Here is a 24,786-nt window from a genome sequence, read left to right as displayed (position 1 = left end):
CTTGTGGCAACTGTCCATAAGCAGAAGAAAACAGATATATTTGATTTAGGATAGTTGTTCAATTTTAACTGTGAAGTAATGTGTAATTGTTAGTAGCTGTGTCTACCAGTAAACGTAGTGGTCTTTTTTTCCCTTTTCCTAATTTAGTGCCATGTGATACAGAAGTCCTGATTAAGATCATCAGATCTTTCCTTCTCGGCCTGTGTGATACATCTCAGCTTTATGATTCCCACTGCCGAATGTAGCAACGAAAGTCAGAGGAAATGTACTGTTCTGGGTGTGCTGTGCTGCTCTTTTAACCTGGTGTCCTGGAAAACAGTGCACCAGCAGCCAAGTCTCAGCAGCCAATTGGCACCTCGTTGGTGCCGATCCAGGAATTCCCTAACCCTCTGAAGCTATCCAAGTGTAGAACTGATAAAAAAAAGAGAAGCACATGATTGAACCTAGAAGGAGTCATTAAAAATTGGTGGTGGTGGTGATGAGTCTGACTGTTAAATGAAGTTCTACAGCATGAGCAAGATGCCTTACTTCAGCCACGATGTGCCAGCTGCCCGGGGTTAGCATTTTCGCGACTCTATTATAAAATAGGAAATTGCTGAACTCACGAGCTGTCTTCAGCTTCACACATACCCATTTTTCATATCTGATGTCATATTTAATCTGAGCACTAAATTCTGCTTCATAAATAGATATAGAGAAGCTCTCCTGACTTTACAGTCTTATGAAGGCAGATACCCAAAGAGACAGTAGTTTTATCGCCAGGAACTTCATAGATTAAACCTACACCTTGAGATTTATTACTTATAGATCCAGATGTAGCATCTGTGCTGTCAGTAAATGATATGTAGTGGTATTGCATCAAAAAAATACTTGGAAAGTTTGGAAAAGGAACTGATGAGTTATCTGGTATCATGGAAAAAAATGTTCCTATGTATATTGATAAAATCACTATTTCAATACATTTCTGCATAAGGTTCATGGAAAAAAAATGTGTATTTCTGTGACATCCACTACAGGTTATTAATTTTGTCTAAGAAAACACATGCACTGTTGTCTTTGGATATGTGAAGGTGTAAGGACAATAGTATTTCTTTGTGCTTGCTCTTCTCTGTGTTCTTTGAGTATCTGAGCCCTGCAGAACAAGTAAGAAGCAGAAAGTGCAGTTGCACGTCTGGGGCTGCACTGGAGTGGAATAATAATTTCTTTAGGGCAAGGACTGTTTTCTTAGTACTTCCTGACCATGTGCTCCCTGACCTTCCACACAGGTTTTTGGATGCTGCTGCAAAACAAGTGAAACCGGGTCTATAATAACAGGTCCCTCATCAGTTGTGGGAGTGGGCTGTGCCATCATTGTACCCTCCCTCCTGAATCTTAACACTTGAAGAAATGGGAGAGAAATTGCTGTTACTGTTCCTATTGTTGCTAGTGGTGGTGCTACAGCTACTCCAGAAGGTTCAGCTCCAGGAGGAGGCTTGGGTTCTGGGTTCAGTGCCAGGAGTAGGATTTGGCCACTGGGCTCAGATGAGAGGCTCCGGGTCATGTTGCACAGCGACAGTCAGGTAAATCCAGACTCTCTTATGGGAAGATTCGTTGCGCTTTATTTTAGCTGTCTAAGGGTGAGGTATGTGATGTAGGTTTCAGCTTTCTCTGCAGTTGCTGAAGAGGGAATAGGATATCCAAATAACCTGCTGGAAATGCTTGTCTGACCCCTCTGAAGAAAGTCCGTACGACTAGTTTAGACAAAATCCCTAGCTTTTAAAATCACGTGAGATAAATCCCACACTTAAATGTTTCATTTTGAATTTACAGTACACAAGAGAGTAGACTAAGTAAAAAAAGAGAAGAAAGAAGGAATTACTATTCTTTCTATAACTTCATTTATTGAACTTTATCTCCTCTATGTCATCTCATTAAGGTTTGAGATACCGTAGTGCTGCAAATCCGGGTTATCTATAAGAAAAGCCTTTTAAAGCATTTTATGTTCCATGATTTGCCACACATACTATAAAACAACCCCTAAAAAACATATGCGATACATGCAGTCTGCAGCTGAGAATGAGTAAGACAAAAGTAAACGGTTAGGTTTTATTTAATTTTCCCTATTGGAAAAAATGAGCCCAAGAACTGCTGTTTTCTCCTATAAACAAAAAAAAAAATCACAAAGTCTTTAGTAAACTACATATTTTTAACTTGCCTTTCTGGTTGTGCTCACACACACACCAGTTCCTATAATTATAAGCAGCTTTACTTCGTGACATTATCCTTAATCTATGAGTAAAATCGATTTTCAAAATAAATTAGATGCATGTAAGGACTAAATTAGCTGATAATAAAATAAATAGACTTGTCTGAAAGTGATTTGGATAACTGGTGTTGAAACAAGCAAACTAACCCTGCTGTCTCTTGACAGAGGAATAATTTGTTCAGCACTCCAGCCCACTGAAATTGATGTTTTGAGTTCAAGATTTTATACTGTCTGTGGTACTAACAGGTTGGCATAGTTGCTTAATACCTTGTAGAATGTAAATAATCTATTTATGTTTAAAGACTTCCATTGTACATGAAGAGCAAGATGACTGGTTGTGTGCAAATACTCTTGGTGCAATTTTTTCTTCACTATTTCTTACTAACAAGAGGAAAGACACAAAAGGCAGGTAAAATACCACAGGATGAAACTCAGATCTAATATGAGAACTTTTAGTAAAATCAGAAAGTTCAACAAAAAGGTCCAAAAAAATCCAAAAAGATCTTTGGATACTAAGATTTACATGATAAAAAGAAAAATCTTTTCTAATCATAAGCATTGTTAGACATTGGAAAAGATTTGCTAAAATAAATTACGAAGTCTTACTTACAATCATAGAATCATAGAATGGTTTGGGTTGGAAGGGACCTTTAAGAGGCCATCTAGCCCACCACCCCTGCAATGAGCAGGGACATCTTCAACTGGATCAGGTTACTCAGCATCCCGTGCAACCTGGCCTTGAATGATTCCAGGGATGAGGCATCTACCACTTCTCTGAGCAACCTGTTCCAGTCTTTCACCACTCTCTTTGTAAAAAATTTCTTCCTTATATCTAGTCTGAATCTACTCTCCTTTAGTTTAAAACCATTACCCCTTGTCCTATCGCTACAAGCCCTACTTCCTCCCTTTTTCAGTGTCCCAGGCTTCATCCCTGGGATGCTCTTACCATGTATTTTCTCCACATCTCAGGCTCCTGATCTCAAATCCCAAACTAACCAAGTGACCATACTCTCTCCATCCATACTCAACCTTTTTCCTATCTGCAGCAAGCACATATAAAAGACACTTAAAGAAACCCTCTAGTGTCATGAACAGTATTTCCCTAAATGTGTTTTTGAATGAAGACCTGTAAACTAAGCTGGAAAGTTACTTGGTTAATTTAGGGTATTTTTAATGTACAGTAACTGCATTTGGAAGTTAATAAATCAGTCCCTTCCCTTCTTCCTACTAATGTTACAGTGACTTACATCCAGGGCAGCTTTGCTGAAGTCATTCGTCTTTCAAAAATCAAGTCAGAATTTGTCTTCTGTGTTGTTAAATTTATGCCAAATTTACCTGACATGATTAAATTAGTGTCAGTTTAGTTACAGCAATACATAGAATTAATACATTTATATAGAATTATATTATGAAAATAAATACTGAACTAATGAAATATACTCTAACAATATCAGACAGTGATTAGGCTTTTGGAAATAAGACATAAGAAGTGGATCTATGTGGTGGCTATATTGAAAAGTTTTGCATTACCTTTATATTTATAGATAAGCGTAATTTCCTTATCAAATTGGAGATGGACATAAGAGGGAGAACCAGGAGCAGGGCACATAGAGGCTGCAAAACCATTTGAGTGTGGTTAGGACATGGAAAGATATGAAATGAAGGGAGATCCATGCAGGACTGATAGAAGGATGATCAGCTGCTGATTTGTTTTTATTTTTATGACCTAAGTAATACAACAGGGAGTGTATAATGGGCTGAAAAACCTCTTTGTCTTTACGTACTTACAGTAGTGTTGACCATGCAAAATTAAGTCATTTGAAGGCTAGTTCACTTTTTAAAAAACAGATTTCTACGGAAAAGTTGGACATTTCCTGAATTAAGTATATAGAGTTGGGATGCACTGAATAAGCCTTTCTGTTGTGCCTTTCTTTTCTGTCTTATGACATTTCTTGAGATGACTTGAAAATGACTGCCTCGGGTGGTTTCTGATTGTTATTTTCAGACATCCTTTTGGTGTCTTGTCTCTGAATGTGTTGGATATTTTATATTACGGTCTCTCACAGGCTTGTGCAGGGACATAAAGGTGTACTAATATAATTTTGTAGCTCATCAGCAAGTAGTGATAAGGCTTTCAGATGTATCTATCTTACTTAGGCAGTGGTTCAATTAATAAGACTTCAGATGGTTCAGTTAATAAGACAACTTTTTTCCACTCAAAAGGTGGAAGCCTATTACCCCTGCTCTTACTCACCCTTTGCACCGGCATAGGTCTTCATCAGTGAACAAAATCACCTCGCTAAACTGGCAGAAATCTAACCCAGAAAGCTGGAAGTGCATAGATGTCCACTCTCTTTAGCTTCAGCAGCCACCTAAAAAGTCAGACAAGCATGAGAGGTGTTGCAGGAACACCTGGGGGAAGAATGACACTGCCCAGCTGGAGAGTATCGCCTGGAGAAGAGGTGACAGGGCCACCTTCCAGCAGCATCGGTTCTTACATGGGAGCCTTGATCTCATCAGCCGTTCAGAGATTCTCTTGACCTTTGCAAAGATTTCCTAGTACATCCCTAATACACTGTTGAAAAGTCTGGATCTCATTTGCAGAATTCACTGAAGAATATCTCAAATAAAAATAATTAGATGATAACTTTTGCTCCAATTAAAAATACAAATCACAAGAAATGTACACAGAAAATAGGGCAGTAAAAGGGTGTTTGAGAAGCCATGGAGTCCATCCTCTTGTCTGAAGCAGGACCAGATCAGATGAAATGTGCTTTTCTTCTCATCCTCAGTTTATCTAATGCATCCAATTTCCTTCTTCTTTTCGCTACTTTGACTTCTCCCCTTTTTCTTTTAGGTACAACTTCAATCAACTCATCTTTTTCCTTGTACTCTTACTCTGCCCTTCCTCACTCTCCAAACTTAGTCAAACAGGCATGGTACTTCACTTAAAGTGTGGACATTTCTTGCTGATCTTTTCACAAACCCTTTCTCTTCTCTTTTCCCCCCCATTCTGATGCATATCACTGGTCCACATGCAGTTTACGACTGAGAATGAAAGGTTTGTTGGTTGCCACACCTGACATGCAGTCTGCGCATCTTTTTCTGCTCAGCCAGACGTCTGAAACCAGGTCCATAATAGCTTGCAGCAGAAGTGCCATTATAAAGCATACTTGGTAGGTGTGAGAAACAGACGTTCAACTCGGTCTAGTGAATAGTGCTGGCAGCATTAAGAATGCATGCCATGAAATGCCTAAGTGGTCTGTAACATCATTTGAGTCCGAAGATTCAAAGAGTCAGCTGCATATGATATGGCTATTTGCTGCTAGGGGCCGTCGTTATTCTGCCTTCATATTTAAGAACCCCACAGAAACTGCTGCCGGGTTTGTAGCTCGGTCATTCCAGGCTCTGAGCAAATACGTGATTCTTGCCTTTTCAGTCTGAAATTACTTCTTCTTTTGATCGAGCAGTATGTAGATTTTTACATAGTGTTGTGCTTTAAAATATCAAAGAAAGCAGTCCTTTTTTCAAAAGCTCTGCTTTTCTTTCTAGTTACTCTTCTTTGCTTCTTTGAAAGGCTTCTCTTCTCATTACATGGATTAGTTTTTAAAAATGAATTTGCCTGACCATACTTGCAGCAGCATAACAGTGCCTTCTGGTCCTGCTCCTGTCCCTAAGGGAAATGGTGATTTATTTTTCTCCCAAACTTGAACTGGAAGGAAACTTATTTTTTATCTGTAACCAGTTTTCTGCTAGTGTTGTAATCCAGTGTCTATCTATGAGTAAGGAATTTAGGAACAATAAAAAAGATATCTGCATAAGCATTGTTTTATATATATATATGATATTTTAATGCCAACATAATTTACATTCTTTAGTTATATAAATAGATTCTTCCGTCTCTCTTAGGTTTTATAAAACCTGCTTAATTTAGTCTAAAATGTTTAGAAACCAATGACAATTTTAAGGGGATCAGAACAAAAACATGACTTGATTATGACATTGCCAGTTTATGTCTTGACCTGCGAAGATTTTTTAAATGCAGCATTACAAGACATGTAGCAGATTTTTTATGGGCAGTACAGGTACTGTTGCAAAATGTTAGGATTCTTCCATCCTTAACCATTGCTTTTGGAAATTTTTAAGCTAGAATGATTGAATGCAAACTGAACCTGGTAGCAGTCATGTATTACTTTGCTTTTCCCATGTGTTTGCTTACAAGTGTCCATACTGTCAGTTCAATCTCAGTAGAGACCTCTGACAACTAGACAGCTGTGTTGTCTAAAAATTTTATCTATACTGAGCATGCCCCATCTTCTCACAGTGCCATTCTGTACCTAGGGTGCACATTTGCCATTTTCACAGAAAAAAACGGAGCAGAATTTTCCCATAGTGTTCCACCTTTGCTCCTAGTCTTGCTTTTACAGACCCCAAAGAGCAGTCTTGTACGCTTGGAGGAGATAAAGGGAACGCAGCTCGTACGGGGAGAGCCTGCAACCTTTACAGCAGCATCAGCAAACAGAGGATAAAGATTACAATATAGTCTGTTGTCAAAACTGTTTGACGTTTATTCACCTTTAAGTGCTTTACTTTACAAACATAAATTATTTTTGATGTGGGGCTTTTTTAAAATTTTAATTTGAAGGAGAGTTAATATATACATATACCTAAGCATGAAGGGAATGATAGAAATATGTTCTGGAAAAAAATGTAATTTTCAGCTGTGATCTTCAGCATTAGTTTTATTTTGTCTGATGCAATGAAGATCCTTTCCAAATTAAAAAAAAAAAATGGAGGTGATTAGGTTATAAGGTAAGAAACACTTAATATTTGGATAGTTGTTTTGCATCTGGACCTCTTTGATGAGAATTTGTTGGCCTCTGTGAAATAAGTTAGTCTCACTGCATTCCTAAATGGCATATATTCAATTCATAATTATCTTCATCAAATGATTGATGATGTCAGTGGAGAAGGCAGAGAAGGTAGTTTTACAGGAACATAGTTTAAATTACTTCTGTTCTCAGAGGGCAGAAATGAAGCAGGAGTCAGTGAAGGAAAGCCAGAACTTCTATTACCGTACTGCTTTGGTTTTGTTGATGCATATAAAACTTGATTTTGCAGGGCTCACTGTTTAGCCTTCACATTTTGAATGCGGAAGGGGTGATGTAAATTAATCTTCAGTTTGCCTACTAATTAAAGAGTGATTCATTTCAAACTTCATTTTTCAGAGGAAGGAAACAAAGGTTATGGACCTGTTTTTGAGGAGCAACCTATTGATACCATCTACCCAGAAGAATCTTCAGATGGACAAGTTTCAATGAACTGCAGGGCTCGAGCAATTCCTTTTCCTACTTACAGGTAACCTCTCTCAGCTTTTTTTATCCTCTTTTACACTGAAAGAAGGACTGGCTGTTTAACCTGGATATTCTACATCTTGTGTTACTTTTGTGTCCATCATATTGTAGAGACGCTGATGAATGTATTGGCTATGCAGCTGAGGACGGGGAAAACTTCCTTCTGAGAAAATGTTTCAACTAGTTTTAATAGAGATTCACACATGTGGCCTCTTTCACAATAATTATGTTGTTATTAGCAGAGCAGTTCTGTTTCCTTGTGGGAACTTAGGGCATCCATATGAGTTCATTGGCCATTATCTACTCATTATGTACAGAGGAGCGTACTTAAGGTTGTCGTTATTAAGACAATTACTAATTTACAACCTAGTCATGGGCAGAAAACTACTGTCATCATACTAAGGGCAGATGCAATTTCCTGCCAGCAAAAGAGATCCATTTCATTAAATTATCCTATGATCCCATGATATGCCCCCCGATACTCATTTATGCATTGTCATAAACTCTGGCTTCTAAGACGGTTAAAGGAGTCGCATCTGCTGGCCATTCTTTTAAATCTGTTACAATCTTGTCGTCAGCTATGGTATTCTTCCATCAAAACAGCCTAGCTAGTCTTCATTGCCTTTTTTTTAAATATGCTTACAGGTTGTCTACATGTACGGAACCACCTGTGATTGAAGGAATTGAGGGGAAACTAGAATTCCCCTTTTGAATATGATCCCTGGCTCTAGTATCAGTACCAGTGACCTTTTTCTGTAGCCCTCCTACCATCTTTAGAGATTTCATAGGTCTATTGCAGTTCTAACATTTCTTCAAACACCTTCTCTTTCTGTAGGCTCCCTTCAGATATAGAATCATAGAATGTTTTGGGTCAGAAAGGACCTTTAGTGGTCATCTAGTACAACCCCCCTGCAGTGAGCAAGGACACCTTGGATTGTTCCTAACTCATCTGTAGATATCTTTATATGTATATTCCTGCAGTTTTACATCTTAGCTGGAAAAAACTCAAACCAGACTTGGAAAAAGAGAAGAGAGGGAGAGATAACTACACATTTTACTAATACACCTTCCTGAGGTACTAGGCAGATTATAGGAGAATTTATTCTAGCTCTGAAGGGAGAGCACTTCTTGTAAATTCAGAGCATCCAGTTGGATGTTATAAGGCACCTTACTCTGCATTTTTGTGAATGAGAAACACTATGCGTCGGAGAAGTCCAACTGAACCTGGTGAGAGCTGTCCATGTGAATGAAGTTACTCACAAACACAGCTTTTGTGGAACCGAGGAGCTGCCATTTAAGAGGCAAGGTTTGAGCAAGCAGATTGCATGACTGCTTGATGTGCAGTCACTTGAATATCTTTGTTAAGGTTAATTTTTTATACTGCAGAGTAACCCTGTTTTACAAATGAATATAAATAATACTGTAGTCCAAGAAAATTGATAATATATTATAGAAATATGATTGTGTTTTGATTTTTAAATTAATAAATTCAGAAGAAAACAATTTTTAATGTATTTTTTTTTATTCTTACTCCTCAGTTATGCATTTTGTACAATGTTTTCCTAATCTCTTTCACTGCAGCATAAGGTCCTCATGAAAGTTATTCCTAGGTATTTCTGAACAGCAGATTTGTTATTTGTAATAGTCATGTAGTATATCTCACAGAACTGAAGTGATACCTCTACAGTCCCGTAAAACCTAAATGCTATTTACTGCTTCTTGAAAATCCTGCCATTTCATTATTTATTTTGAATTTATTTTTTGTTAATACCACTTTTATTACTGTATCTTTCTATGACAATTGCAGTTTCAGCTTCCAAATGAGTATTCTGTATATGTCAGTACATCTTCAATAAGGAAAGAACACATAGGGTATGCGCTCTCATTTTCAAACACTAATGCCTATCTTTACCTTGTGGCAAAAAAAAAAAGTTTTACACAGAAAGAATTTTATAATCTTTGAATGTATTTAAGTTGCATCTTTCCTATTTGTGCTCAGGCAACCTGCAGTTCCTTTCAAAGAAGGTTATGGGCTCCCCCTTGTGGACACAGTAATGGGTAGAAATTCAGATCTAAATCATGAATATTGGTTCCCACTCCTTCTTCTGTAGCTTTGTTGAAATCAGTGGAAGTCACTAAGGGCCAGATCTGGTTCCTGTCATAGTCCCTGCAGTGAAATTACAGTGACTCAGTGAACTGGCTCTAGGGTTTTACGGTAATTATGTGGGAGTGTCCAGCAATTTTTTTAATGTAGTGAGTAGATCTTAAATCAGGCGTGCCACTGTTTTTGCACAGACTTCACTGGCACTTTAGGCTTTACGAATATTTTCATCCCCTACAGCAATTTTTCAAAAAGCTCTTAAAAATTTCATTAGTCCATACTTTAAAGGTGCAGAGGGAGTATTTTCTTAGCCAATTTGGCCTTAGATAACTATTTGAGGATGTGTTTATAATCCCAATGCTTGATTACTAGCTAGCTCACTCGCGGCCAGCTTGAGCATTCTTTACTGCATGGCCAGCAGTCAGGTTTTAACCTATGTCACATCTCTCAAGAGGCTGAAGGAGGCTGAGACTGTTGTATTTAAAAGACCTGTGGAGTTCAAATCTGTGACTCTTGCTGAAGAAAAACTTGAAACATACACAGAAGTATATAAATAATAATAATAATTATTATTATTATTAACTCAATAATAAGTTTATCACAACTTAAAAGTTATTTTTCAAACCCTATTTCTTACCAGGTTTGTTTTTTGAGGCCGAATCTTACATCTGGCTTTTCTTTTTCAATAGGTGGAAACTCAACAACTGGGATATTGATTTAACAAAGGATCGCTACAGTATGGTGGGAGGCAGACTTGTTATCAATAATCCAGAGAAATCAAGGGATGCTGGAAAATACGTCTGTGTGGTGTCAAATATCTTCGGAACTGTCAGAAGCAGTGAAGCCACTCTGAGTTTTGGATGTAAGCCGATGTTTATGTCAAAGCATAGAAACATTACGGTTAGCTTGAAATGCCCCATGTTTTACCCTGCAGTGTCTTCTGCTAACGTGCACTATAGCTCTATTACTCTGTAAAAACAATCTTAAGTGCCTTAGTCTGCAGAGATCAACAGAAAGTAAGTTTTGTAAGCATTATATTCTTAGCATTCAGCTGACATGACAACCTTCTCAGTGAATTATTAAATTATTAATTGAAGAGACTCATGGAGCCAAATCTCGAGATAATAATGTCCAGACTATTTTTAAATCATGGTAGGACCTAAGGGGAAATAGTCACAGAAGAAAGACGCAAGTGGGGGCATGAGGTGATGAGGCACTGCTGCTGTGCAAACACGACTGGGATGCCTTCAGGAGGAAGGCACGGTACTCGCTAGTAAAGCGTGCTCCCTGGCTCCTAGGCTACGATGAAAACCCTGTTGGGGGACATTTCTGTCAGCTTCTGATAGTCATGAACTGGTCTTGTGAATGCATGCATATGCACAAACCTGCACGGTCGACAAATGCATGCATTGTAAAGAAGTGATGCGCTACGTGAAGAGTAATGTAAAATTTTACCAGCTGAAGAAAGATCTTGGGATTTTTTATTTTATTTTGCCTTAAGATACTTTTTTTGCCTGGATATATTTTTTTATCAGAGGTCAAAAAAAGAATCCACAAAAAAAAGGAATCCGCTCTTATCTGGTGACCATTCACAAAACCGTGTATGCCCTTTAATCCTGACATTAAGCGCTTAGTGCCCCTCTTTGTCTTTCGGCAGCCTCCATGAACAGAATTCACTCCTTACTGTATAAGATCAGAGATTAAGCGAAAAGTTCTGTTTTCTGCTAGTCATTGTAATACTGTGGCACCACAGATCTCAAGAAAACCTAAGAGACTGCAAAGAGCTGATGGATTGCATAATAGTTGAGCTAGTCTTAGTCTGTATTTTAACCAGTGTATTTTCTAGAATGAATAGAAGGCCAGCTTGTTATTTCCTTCTCATGGAGATGACATCAAAATTCAGTTTACAGGGTATTTATTTATACCTAAAGCAGGTATCAGCAGTGCCAGTCCTGAACAACCAGTAGGATAAAAGCCATGACAATAGCTGTAGCTACTTAAAATGAAACCGATACACATTTTAAACTAAACCAGGGTAGGTTTAGACTAGATATAAGGAAGAAATTCTTTACAATGAGGGTGGTGAAACACTGGAACGGGTTGCCCAGAGAGGTGGTGGAGGCCCCATCCCTGGAAACATTCAAGGCCAGGTTGGACGGGGCTCTGAGCAACCTGATCTAGTTAGCAGTGTCCCTGCTCACGGCAGGGGGGTTGGACTAGATGACCTCTAGGGGTCCCTTCCAACCCAAAACATTCTATGATTCTATGATTCTATGACATAATAGATGAAAAAAGTAGAATCAAAACAGTCTGAGGCATGTTTTCTGCCTACCAGATCACAGATTGCATGAGTTGAAGGTTGATAGTGTACTGGACAGAACCCTAATACGTAGTATTTAACTATTTAAATGAAAATAGGGTAAAAAGCGAGGAATAGAAGTTAAAAGATAGCTGGAAACTGATAAATACTTCTTAAAAAAAGTGGTAGTGTCATTCTTCTTTACACTGTGGTGTTTGCTTCCTTCTCCTTTTTATGCTCACCTACAAAAAACATTTCCTTCCAAAATCACTGTTTCTAAAAAATTGAAAACAGAGTTGCTAAAATTAATATAGAAAATGCCTGATCTTTAGCTTGTGCATAAACTGATTGAAAAATGGCAACAACCTTTTAGAAGAGTTTAAAAAAATCTTGACCAGCTATACATGAGCGAGACCTTTTATTTTTGTCTTGTTGTCAAATTTGCTGAAATTATGGAACAAAAGCCACAGTCTCATAAACTTCATGTCAGTCCACCTGAGAACACTGTCTTTCATAGAACTGGATCTTTTTAGATCCAGTGCTTTAAAACCCATTAAAATCCTTTTTAGCTGTTGCAGACATACTCCTGAGGGAAGGAATTTTATCCTGCAGCAATATTTAGTGGCTCTGTGGTGTGTGCTGATATATTTGTTCTATTTGCTGGGAAACAGTGTCAGAGTAGTAAAACACAGCAATTTCATAGCAGAGAGGCTGCAAGAATGACAAGGAAGAGAAATTTCCATACTCACTAAATATTAACTGTATGCTCATAGGAGTGCAGTGATTATGCTAATTCTTTCATTCTAGCTAAAAATGAATGTCTTCCAATTAAGAGTTCATGGAATCATGCTTATTATAATCATTGAGTAATAACAAAGTAGTGCTTACGCAAGGAAGACATCAGGACCCACCCAGCCAGAGCACAGAGCATTTCTTAAGTGGGAAGAAGGTATTCAACTGCACCTCAATAACTGTATGACTTCCCTGCACCTGGCATAAACCATTCTATTTCAGTACAAACATAATGTTTTACATATATGAATTGTCTGTCCTATCCCATGTCTTTAAATTTGTGGTAATTGTCCTGGAGTTTCAAAGATTGTTCAAGAACACTATAAACAAAATGTCTAGACTTAAAATGTAAACTGCAAATAGCTAAAATAACGTAAAAGTAGCAATAGATTTTCTTTTCATCAAACCCTACGCTGTCCATATGCAAAGCAGTATCAAATTAACAACAGATTTGTTCCAATGATTGCATTTTTTTATTTTTTTGTATTTCTATAACAGATTTTAAACACTAATCTGTTCCAATGCATGCAGAAATGAATAGTAGTGGCAAGTTTAAACGATGATCAAAAGGTGTGCAACCAGGGAAATAGATGTTTTCAGGAGACATCAGTCAGTATTTTGAAGACAGAAAGTAGTCGTGCAATTAGGCCCATGCTGGCAAATGGAATGGCAATATGTTCAAAGTACTGTGGATATTGTATGAATAGAGGTATTCCAATCTATGTGAAGAGTTTCCTTGGCTTCGATTACAAAACCTGTCTGGTCAAATAGCTAATTCTTATGGAGTCAGTCTGGTATACTTAATTTCTTTTTTATCAAAGAATAATATTCCAAATTAATTGGGAGCTGGCTGTGGAGAACTGAATACATTCATTGCGCAAAAGGACAGGCAACAATTATATTAAATAATAATCAGAAGTCCTTAAAATGGCCTATTGCAATGCCTACCATGTACTATCTAATGAAAAGATCCAGTCAGTCACTGGAAAGATCTATATTATCTTCTGGTCTGCAAGAAAGATGAGTATTTCAGAAGCTGGGAGAGGTGTCTTCCCCTAGACGCTGACGTAACGCTCCTTGGGGTTTTTTTCCTTGCATTTGACAAAGCATAATTACATTTCCTTCCTAGATTTTTGTAGTCATTCAGCTCTGTCCTGATTTTTGGTTTATTGTTTCTGGCTGTCTGCTCTTGAACTTAAGTTTTAGGTACATCTCAGAGCCAGCCTTCAGAATTTAGTAGGACTGGGTAGCTGCCTGCCACTGAAGAATGCTGAAGTCTTCTGAATGAAGTTAGCTTAGGTGGTTTCCATGGCAGAATATTGCATCCAGAGGCTGTGCATTTGGCTATTACTGATGTTCTGTTTATACCACAGCAGCATTTAAAACAGAAATCCAGTCAGGATCTGTACAATCTCACTGCATTGATGACACGGAAAAGCTTTACAAGAGACATTCCCTGCCTCAAGATGCTTATAGTTTAATTCCAGACCTGATGCACAAAATGAGAGTGAAAAGAATAAGCAAAATGCAATTATTGACCTAGCTGAAATTATTCATGCAACCGTTGTCTTATCACTGCAGATAGCATTATGTTCTCCTACAGTCTGATATGTAGCTCCATGAAGGACTTGGTTTTTATCCTTTCACAGCAGTCTCTTTACCCTGCTGCACGGAAGTTGGTTTAAAGAGGGTCAGCTAAGGTTTCTCCTGGGATCTGAGCCACTTCTGTCCCAAACCTCTGGCACAAAGCTGTGCCTGAGCTAACTGCTTACCAGTCCTTGGCTGCTGGAGTTGTCAGGGAGGACAGCCAGGTCATTTTAGAGAAGCCACTTTAAGCTACAGTAAAGAATTAAACTTGCTTTTGGAGAAGCTGGTTGAAAAAATAACTTAAAATCCTTTTCCTTTCTCTTCCTGGGATTCCTTCTTCAAATGTACCTCACCTGGCTATTCTTAGGGATACAATCTGCACCATTATTTTTTTTTCTGGCATTTGTGATGATGATGACTAAAATACTGTAAAAAAGTTCATTGCACTAGATAATGACAAAGTTAAAATGAGTAAAACTGGCATTATGGGTCCACAAGTATCTATCTATCTGCCATATATTATTGTATTTCTGTATTAATGTCTACAGGGCTGAAAATAATAATCATAAAAAATATTGTAGTGAAAAACCCAGTTTTCCTCCTCCCCCCCCCTTTCTTTTAAACTAGATCTGGATCCCTTTCCACCTGAGGAACGCTATGAGGTTAAAGTGCGAGAAGGTGTTGGAGCAGTGCTTCTTTGTGAGCCCCCTTACCACTACCCAGGTAATTCAGCTCAAAGTGCTTCATTTTTCAACTGCTTAAGAGTAGAAGACAAATTAATATTATTTTTAAAAGTTTCCTTTAGGTTTACTTAAGTGCTGACTTTTATGCAGCTTGAGAATCACCATTTAGGTGAGGTTTCCATTTTGAATATATGCTTGTAGTAAAGGATATTGTTGAATTTGCAAATAGGTTTTGATACTACAAATAAAATCACTCAGACTAATCTGGATAATAGAGGGGAGACTTGGCCTACCATGGAAAAGACCGGAGTACATGTCACTGTGTCATCCCAGACTTTCTGCTGGCCTTAGACAGGACCCAGCTTCATTCCACCTAATGAAGTCACCTCAACAGAAATGATCGTGGGCACCTGTTAAAATCATGAAACAGCAGTAGGCACCCCCAGAGGGTCAGAGATGAGGTGATTTATGCTCTGGAAGTGCCTTTTTTCTCATCATTAGTTACTGAAAAGCTCTGCAGGGATTATGCCTGTAATCTCAAGCATCTGCAGTTCCACCGTGAGGCGTGAATTTGGCTGTTAGCATCTCTTTTACCTTGTAAAATGAGATAACACTTTAGTTTTCATACTCTGTGTCTAAGTATTGGAAGGAACTGAAGGCCTGAGACACGTTTCTAGTTAAAATATTCTAAGGTTTTGTCTAAATTGCAAGACTGGTGAGGGATTCCCAGCTTCTCAGTTGCGTGAGGTCAAGACCCAGCTGCCCATCTCCTCCCACCCCATTCTGGTTCCCATGGGAAGGCTGTGCCCAAGGGGCACGCGCGCATGTGCACTGTAGCCGGGTCCCCACTAATCTGCACGCATGGCAGCAGTGCCCTGATGTTCCCTGTAGACAGGTTATGAGCTGGCTACTGAGATGTGTATTCTCTCTCACGTAGCTGCCTCTCCCAAAGAAAAGATCTGTAAACTAGAAATCAGAGTGAACTAATTTATCTGAAGACAGTATTCCCGTGGCTTAAGTAGCTCACAGTATTGTTTTTTAATATTGACTAGAAAATATTTTCCTCCAGATGATCTCAGTTATCGCTGGCTTCTAAATGAGTTCCCGGTATTCATTGCTTTGGACAAGCGACGATTTGTGTCACAGACAAACGGCAACCTCTACATTGCAAATGTAGAAGCATCAGATAAGGGCAATTATTCATGTTTTGTGTCCAGCCCTTCAATAACAAAGAGCGTATTCAGTAAATTTATTCCACTTATTCCGCAGTCCGATCGTAAGTATTTATTGGAAATACTATGTACATGCAGTGTTCTATCTGTTTGTATTTTAATTTTGCTCATTCATAACTACTTTCAGCTCTGTGAGGCGAATTATATGGCAAGTTATAATGGCTACTGCACAACGTTATTTAGTTTTCCAGATACAGATGTCCAAATCGCTCCAATCCACAATGAAAACTCTGTGAAGGAAATCTCCCCGGATTCATTCACAAATTTCCTTTCATATCATCGAGAGCAGAGTTCTCATCCCCAGATTCCCCATCTCTTTCATGCGATACTCACCCGAAAATCTTTAATATCTTTTCTGGTCTTGGCATTGATTCAAAGGGTTATGACTGTCAATCAGAAACTCGATGTAAAAGTTGGTAAACAGATTCAGGAATTATTTTTTTTTCCTATGAGATCCCCCGTGAAAATGGAAAATCCTTTTCCTCTGTTGAAATTTCCTATCCAACGGTGGCCTAAGGGCTTTGTGCTTCGTGGCCAATCCCCCCAGACACCTGTGTGGCTTTGTGTCACTAGATTATTCTCTGCCATTTCTTCATGAAATCTGCATGTTTTCTGAATGGTAACCAAGTTCCCTTTTGCCACTTCAGACTGTCAGTCACAACAGTCTCATAAACTGATTATCGGGATTTCAGTGCCCCTTTTATCTGTTAAATCTCCCATATTACAGTGAACTGCGATTGAATCTTGGTAATTACAAATCAGTGATCTTTGTCCAAATTTTCCATGGCATTCAATACTCATGCTGAGATCTTCATCTAGGAGTCCTGCAAGAGGAGTCCTACAGGGATCACCAGTAGGTAGCTTTGATTACATTAGTATCCCTGTGCCCTCATTAAGCTGTAGATTTGCTGGCTCTAGCTCCTTCACACCCTTACTGAGATAATATTGAGCTTACATTCGCAATATTCCATCCAGTAAAAGAATCTATGGAAAACAGAGACTCAGGCTTTTGTCCACCTACACTTTGGATGCAAGTAAATGAGTTTATGGTAAAGCATTGTGCTGCAAGAAGTGTTATGCATTACTCTCCAGAGAAAGATATCTACTTGCTGGGTAAACCAATTCTGCCTTACTATTAAAAGTTCAGTGCTAAATCAGGTTTCATGGATGGCCAGGCTATTTATTCACTGCAGAGAAGAATTGGGTCTGGAATTTTAAGAACAGTTTCCTTAACTGTGGGTTTTAATAGCTGCATTCGTTTCTGCCATGCCTTTTCTGAGAATCTCTTTTTTCACGTTAGGTGCAAAAGTATATCCTGCTGATATCAAGGTGAAGTTCAAGGACACGTATGCTCTCCTGGGGCAAAATGTGACGCTGGAGTGTTTTGCTCTTGGGAAGTAAGTATGTTTTAAAGTTATTGTAGACCAGTTTGCTTTCATATTCCGGGCAATGAAAATACATGTTTCATCATCAAACACTTTTTTGTAGTCTGTAATTTAACAGCCAGTTCTTGAACATGCTGATTTGTACTTTACTGTACCTTTTCAAGTCCGGTTCCTGAACTCAGATGGAGTAAATACCTTGAACCCATGCCAGCCACTGCTGAGATAAGCATGTCTGGCGCAGTTCTTAAGATCTTCAATATTCAGTATGAAGATGAAGGACTTTATGAGTGTGAAGCTGAAAACTATAAAGGAAAAGATAAACATCAAGCAAGAGTTTATGTACAAGGTAGGTAGAACAATTTTATTCTTCATGATCTATGTTGCTTTTACTTATGTTCGAAGTACCTGTTCTCACACACACATGATGTCAGTGCTGACGCATTGCATCACCCTGACACACTGCTGTTCAAGTTAATAGAGCGAAGTGAACATGCACTGAATGCAGGCATAACATTTGTGTATTAAATGAACTTTGTTTGAATCAACTTGATTTGAATCAATTTATCTGGTTATGATAGCTGTATATACACCTCCACAGCAATATCTGTTAGTGTTAATGGAATTATGCATAATAGAAATTAAATGCATTTCCAGTACTTGAAGTGAAAAAACAGGCAGGAAGAAAAAGAGGCCATTAGATTTGTTATGCTTTCTTGCTTCCTCATTTCATTGGTCTTTTCTAACTGTCTTAGCTCTCTTACTAGCTACGGTCAAGTCTTTGTTTCTTCAGCCTCTGTCCCCTCCCCTCATACATTTGGTTAAATGAATCTTATTGCTCATAGTGGAATCATCCCTGACTGTTGACTGAGACTTACGCCACGAAACTGTGACATGAGAAGATCATACGTAACATCTGAATTCCGTTCAGCAGATTTCTCTCTTTTCATTGACTGTACAGAACATTTATGAAGCATTGTTTCAATTCCATATTTTCTTCTCATAAAAAATAGTTTGAATTTATTTTGAGTCTATGTGGTAAGACAAAAACATCCTCATTCTTTCTCGTTCTGGTGCATTGCTGAGTTAGCATTACTTTGTGTGGCCTCTGAAGTATCGTGGAAAAAGCAGTGGATTGTAATACTAATTAAATGTGAAACTCCTATATTTACAAGGCATCACATTTTTTATTCTTCAGCCTCTCCTGAGTGGGTGGAACATATCAATGACACAGAGAAGGATATAGGCAGTGACTTATATTGGCCTTGTGTAGCTACAGGCAAGCCTATTCCAACAATTAGATGGTTGAAGAATGGTGCCTCGGTAAGTATATTGCCATAGTTAATGCGGGATTGATTGGTTAGCTGATGGAAATGATTTTTTGAAGGATGCGTAATTAGAAGGTTAAAGAAAATTAATTATAATGATGCAAATGTTTGCTTTCCACTTGCATTAAGGATTAAAATCTATTTTTTAAAGTTTTATCTCAATTTTCTCTTCAGTTCTGAAATGCGTTTCTTCAGGCTATTTAATATTCAGCTCTGAGTTACGAACTTGCCTTTTTACCACGTGTTTGGGAGGCTGATATCCCTTTTTCTCCAGGCTTTATAAGTAAATACTATGTTCTTCTCCCTGGATAAAAAAAAGTCTGTCAGCTTCTCTCTAAAATTAAACCTTTTTACCACATTAAACATGAGTGTGTCTAAAAATGTTAGAAAAAATGGAGTCAGTAGAGACAAGAGAAGAAAGAATAATTTTTTAAATGATCAGAGGTGTTCCTATATCACGTACTTTTTCATATTTTTTCTAGCCACAGAATATTGCAAAATTCCATTCTTTTAGGTGATGTGAAGTTTAAATGAGTACCATTTGATAATTTAAGTTTATTGCATTGTATATTTTGTTTAAAGAAAGTAGATTTTCTGTCCAGGCCTTTCAACAACGTGTTTAATCTCCATTGGTTATGCTGTATGACAAGCCATTAAAGAACAAAAAGAATAGAAGAGGGCACAGTGTAACGCTGCATCTGTTCAGCTGTGGTGACACTGATCTTGGCAACCAAACAAAAAAAGACAATGAGGCAGCGTTATTTTGGCTGCGCATCTTAAGAAAAATGTGGGAGGATGGAAGGAGAATGGGGATATCACCATCTGCCATATGGAGATGGCTTAAACCAGAAAAAGCTATGCTGTTTTCTAGCTTCTGTAGTTATTACAAACAAGTAATTTAGCAAGTGAATTGCTTGACAGTCCCCACTGAACTTGGCTTTCACCGACAAAGTCTGCATACTGGATTGCAGAAAGCAGTGTGTAATTCTCCAGTAGTACACCAGAAGATTATGCTGTTTGTTAATATTATGAGATGATTTCCAAATGGATAATAGCAAAAAAAATTAAATTGCCTTGAGAACATAGCTTGTTTCTAAATCAGATAATTTTTAATTAAATTTTTCACTTAGCACAAAACAAAGATTTCTTGTAGAAAATCCGATTCAAATGTTTTCAGTAAAACAGTACAGGAAATATGATTCCTTTAATCTATTTGTTTTTCAGATAAATAATATTCTTCTAATCTTCCACTACTCTGTGCACTCAAGTTGACTCATATACAAGTTTAAAGCTTTCCAGCATCATTTTCACAAGAAAACAGAATTTATTAACGTGATCTTTCAAAAACCGATTGACATCTACTTGTAATTTTCAAAATCTCACCACACTTTGTGCATTTTTAGACACCTTTTTTCAGAAATAATCAAGTACTTCTTTTTTATTTACTAGATTTTCTTTTTATATTAAAACAGAGTAATAGAAAATAGTCTATACTACCTCCCAAAAGAATCTTCTGAAAAACTACCTCACTGGGACTTGCTTTGACCTTTTACTGTTGTAAAACAATGTACCTACAATATAACATACTGAACACTGAGCACGGCAAAACAAAGCTTATGTGCATAAAATTCATTTAATTTCTTGTCTCCTATTTCTGAATCAGTAGTGTTTGCATTGGTATGGTAACAGTGGACTGAAGAATAGATGTGTCTAGTGCCACTCAGCTATGAATTTACCAGAAAAATATCAATCAACACTGAATCTTTCTTTAAAAAAAGGTGAACACATTGTGACAAAGACTGAAATGTAACGTGGATAAAATAAAATCTCATCAGTGCCTGAATGTTGTGTGAGGGACACTCTTCTGAACACTGTCACTAAAAAAAAAAAAAAGAAAAAGCGTGGATGGGTGTGAATTCTTCAACATATGTAGCCTATTTGAATATCTTGTTGTTTTATTGATTCTGTGTTTTAGTTCCGGAAAGGTGAACTAAGAATGCAAAGTCTGAGCTTTGACGATGCCGGCATGTACCAATGTATAGCAGAAAACACGCATGGAATTATTTATGCAAATGCTGAACTGAAGATTGTGGGTCAGTGGGATTATTTGCTCTATTTGCTATTGCAGGTTTGAGTAAGATAGCAGTCATATTTGCAAATGTTATTTGGTAACAGATTCCTGGGAGGATAAAGCTAAGAACCCTCACTGAATCTGGGTGAGGTGGGGTTTATCCGAGCTCCCTAGCTGGGTTTTGGCAATGACTTGAGGAACCAAGTTACTAATTTATGGGGCATGTTTGCTGTATTATTTCTGATGTGATGTTTTCTTGCTGCTGTTACTCCTTAGAGGAACTGGTAGTGCAGAAGTTATATGAAGCACGTAGAGTTGTTGGCTAGCCTCTCAGACTTGCAAAACTGGTTGAGAAGTGTTTTCTTTTGTGCTCACCTATGGTCACTCCTCTGCGGGGCAAAATCTGCTTATTTAGAAACCATTTTGTCAGTCACCAAGCCTTGAAGCTCTTTCTCTTCACTCTGGCCTTAGCTTTTGCCTTCTACAACCCATTCAGACCAGCTGCAATGTTTGTGTGCAATATAGCTGTCCCCATTTGATGGCTGAATATAGATATTAATCCTTTGTGTTTCCCTAAGGAGCACCCTGTTGAAAGTTTGCCTTTCAGATCCAGAGTGCTCAGGCTTAAACCAATTTCTGATATTTTTCCTGATGTCGTTAGAGCAGGCGTACTGGCTGCTAGGAGATTTCCCCGCAGTGGTTACCCTGGCTTCTTTCCATCTCACGCTTGCTTTCAGACTTTCCCAAAAGTTAAACTATTCTTGACTTCCCAACCCCTTGCACAGCAGTATTTCATCCTTCACCGTTCCTCCATTGCTATGTCCTCACTACCAGCCTGGGTTACCCAGAAATGAACACTTTTTGCATGCACATTGTCAAAATTCAGTGTTGGTAAGGTGGGGATGTTTATCAGAGTTTTTCTCTGTACTGCTGTAATTAACTAACAGCGCTGATTCCTCAAGCTGCGCACACTCTTGCTGGCATGATTAACAATGATGGTAGGCTGAGATGCAAAATAATTAAAAGCATTTTTTCTTTTATTTGGTTACAAATAAAGAGAAAATTAGTAAGCAAAGGTCTGACCTCAGATACATAAGTGTGTTGCTCGCTACACTCATGTCTCATTACTCTTGTACATCTGAGAGTGCACCCAAGGCCAGTCGGCCAAACAGAAGACTACAAAGAGGAAGAAGGGCACAACCTTAATATTGCTAGAGGGGGCTTAAAACCGCTGAAAAGTAAAACAAAATATTAATTGAAAGTATGATCGAGTGAGCAACTTTTTACAGAAGTTGGGCTCTAGGAATCTAAATTTTATTAGGACTGATCAAAAGGCCTTTGAAAGGGAGGAACTTTCTATTGATTTCTGGGGACTTTGATCTTGTTAGATTAAACTTAGATTGAGGTTCAGAAATCAACAGAAAGAAACCTCTGGTGTAGCACAGCATAGAACTACATAATAATTTTTTCTGTTTCTTTTAGGTCACCATCTATTTCTCACCACATCTCTGTATCATTAATATTTTTCTCACTGGTCTGAGTAACAGACACTTGTATACAGCTCAATAGTTCTGTCATTTGCCTTCACGTTGCAAACAAATTGTATTCTGCAGAAAAATCACTAACAGCAGTACTTGTATTCATTTTTGCTTTCAGCTTCACCTCCTACTTTCGAACTGAACCCTATGAAGAAGAAAATCCTAGCAGCTAAAGGGGGCCGTGTGATTATCGAATGCAAGCCTAAAGCTGCTCCTAAGCCAAAATTCTCGTGGAGCAAAGGAACAGAATTGCTTGTAAATGGGAGCCGGTTAGTATTGACTGTTAGTGCACACTGTGAATCTTAAAAATTCTGCCTTATGTTTGTATTTATCCTGTAGGCTAGTTCTCACTTCTGCAGACTTCAGGGGCAGGAGAATGTGTAATTTCAGGAAAACGATATGCCAAAATGTTACTAGCAGTGTGGCTCCAAGTAGCTAGCAGGGTATCCAACTTTAACCCGTCTGTTTGGTGCTGTTCGCATTTCAGAATTGGATTGGATCACAAAAGTGTAAGAAAAATATTTGAATGACTACAAATGAATAAAAGTTCATGCTCTCACTCCAGCAATGTTAGGCATCTAATCATGCCACAGTCTATTTAAATATTTTTTACTATAAGAGTGTTTATAAATGCAGTAGTTAGATGTGAGATTCCAGGGAGATGTTTGTGGTTTGTCCTTCCACTTACTACGATTCTACTGAAAGTATTGCTTTCTAATACAAAAACCTAATTTCTCTTATGTATTTTTTGCGCTTTCAATAGCATACATATCTGGGATGACGGGAGCCTGGAAATTATCAATATCACAAAGCTGGATGAAGGTCGCTACACCTGTTTTGCAGAAAATAACCGAGGAAAAGCTAATAGCACTGGTGTTCTAGAAATGACAGGTAAACTTCTAAATTGCATTAGTTTGTTTCAGGTAGAATCCCTTAATTCAAAATCATTAATTTTTGTTCCAGCATTGCACTACTTGTGAGAGCCATTTTATATCTTTTCTTTCTAATCTAACTGCTCATTAAACAATGAACTGATGCTTTTAAAGCGTATTGCTCAGTAGAAACCAGGTATGTTTGCACCAGTTCTGATACTGTATCTCAATTTTCAGGGTTGATTTTTCCGTAAAAGATTATTAAATCTGATCCATTAAATTGACACATTTTAATGCATTCATTCAATTTGGTAGCTTAGCACCCAGGCTAAGGTGTGATTCTGGGGCCATGACTCAAACAGAGAAATGGGACTCTCACTGACCTTCCTTAGTTTTTCTTTTCTTTTCTTTTTTTTTTTTTTTTGCAAGTTTGAGAGAGCATTGCAATTGAAGAAACATGCATTAAATTTGTGAGATAGGGGCATATAGCCATATGATTGCACTACTAAATTCCCTTCCTATATGGGTATTAGTATTTACTGATTGAATACACATATCCTTAACTGTGCATTTTAAATCTGATGTCAAATAATTAAATAGCTGTAGCATACAGACAGGAAAGATGAACAGCTATGTCTATCAAGTGTCACTGACAGTAGAAGAGTCATTTATCAAATACATTTTTTAATGTCTGTTCTAGAAATCATGCTGGATGTGACAGCTCGATGCCACAATATTGATGTAGTAATATAAGAATTAATCTGTATCATCAGATCACATGAAGGCATTTTTCTGGCTGATTTATACCAAATTTACTGTACCAAATGAATTGTAAGACTATTTTGATTAATCAGATTTATTTAATGTTTGCAGTTATTTATCATCTTCTGCAGTTTTATATGTCCTAATATTACCCTCAGGCATTTCATTATTTTGAAAGGTTATGTAAATAAATATCCAGCCCCTTAACAGTTATAGCATACCTTCTGAAATCTGGAAGAACATCTGCATACTAAATTCACACAGTGAAACACTTATACCATATGTTTATAAACCTTATAAACTAGGTTTAAAGAATTTTAAAATTCTGGGGAATTCTGCTCTGATTCATCTAAAAAGGAAAACCAAAAGACTAAGACATCTCCCTTGCATCACAGAGGAAACAGAAGGGTCAGATGATGTATTTCAAAAGTATTTTCACATTGTGGACAATGATGAGGGTTGACAAAGAATGCTTTGAAAATGGTGTTCCCAAGCACATTGTGTGGCCCATAAAACTTCTCAGACATTGCACATGACTAC

At 37.8% G+C, this 24,786-nt stretch overlaps 1 protein-coding gene across 1 annotated transcript in view; it reads left to right on the top strand.

Moving 5' to 3' along the window:
• Positions 1–24,786, top strand: part of CNTN1 (contactin 1) — an 88,158-nt gene that overhangs the window by 8,166 nt on the left and 55,206 nt on the right. Inside the window, exons 2-11 of the mRNA XM_035895771.1 lie at positions 7,474–7,603; positions 10,390–10,562; positions 15,006–15,101; positions 16,131–16,337; positions 17,594–17,690; positions 17,843–18,024; positions 18,874–18,998; positions 20,979–21,096; positions 22,731–22,881; positions 23,376–23,503. Of these exons, the coding sequence (XP_035751664.1) occupies positions 7,474–7,603; positions 10,390–10,562; positions 15,006–15,101; positions 16,131–16,337; positions 17,594–17,690; positions 17,843–18,024; positions 18,874–18,998; positions 20,979–21,096; positions 22,731–22,881; positions 23,376–23,503 (1,407 nt within the window). The remainder of the gene's footprint in view (positions 1–7,473; positions 7,604–10,389; positions 10,563–15,005; positions 15,102–16,130; positions 16,338–17,593; positions 17,691–17,842; positions 18,025–18,873; positions 18,999–20,978; positions 21,097–22,730; positions 22,882–23,375; positions 23,504–24,786) is intronic.

Source organism: Egretta garzetta, unplaced genomic scaffold (assembly GCF_000687185.1).
Source record: "Egretta garzetta isolate BGI_Z169 unplaced genomic scaffold, ASM68718v1 scaffold656, whole genome shotgun sequence".
NCBI classification, from domain to species: Eukaryota; Metazoa; Chordata; class Aves; order Pelecaniformes; family Ardeidae; genus Egretta; species Egretta garzetta.
This window is presented reverse-complemented; position numbering and strand designations above follow the sequence as displayed.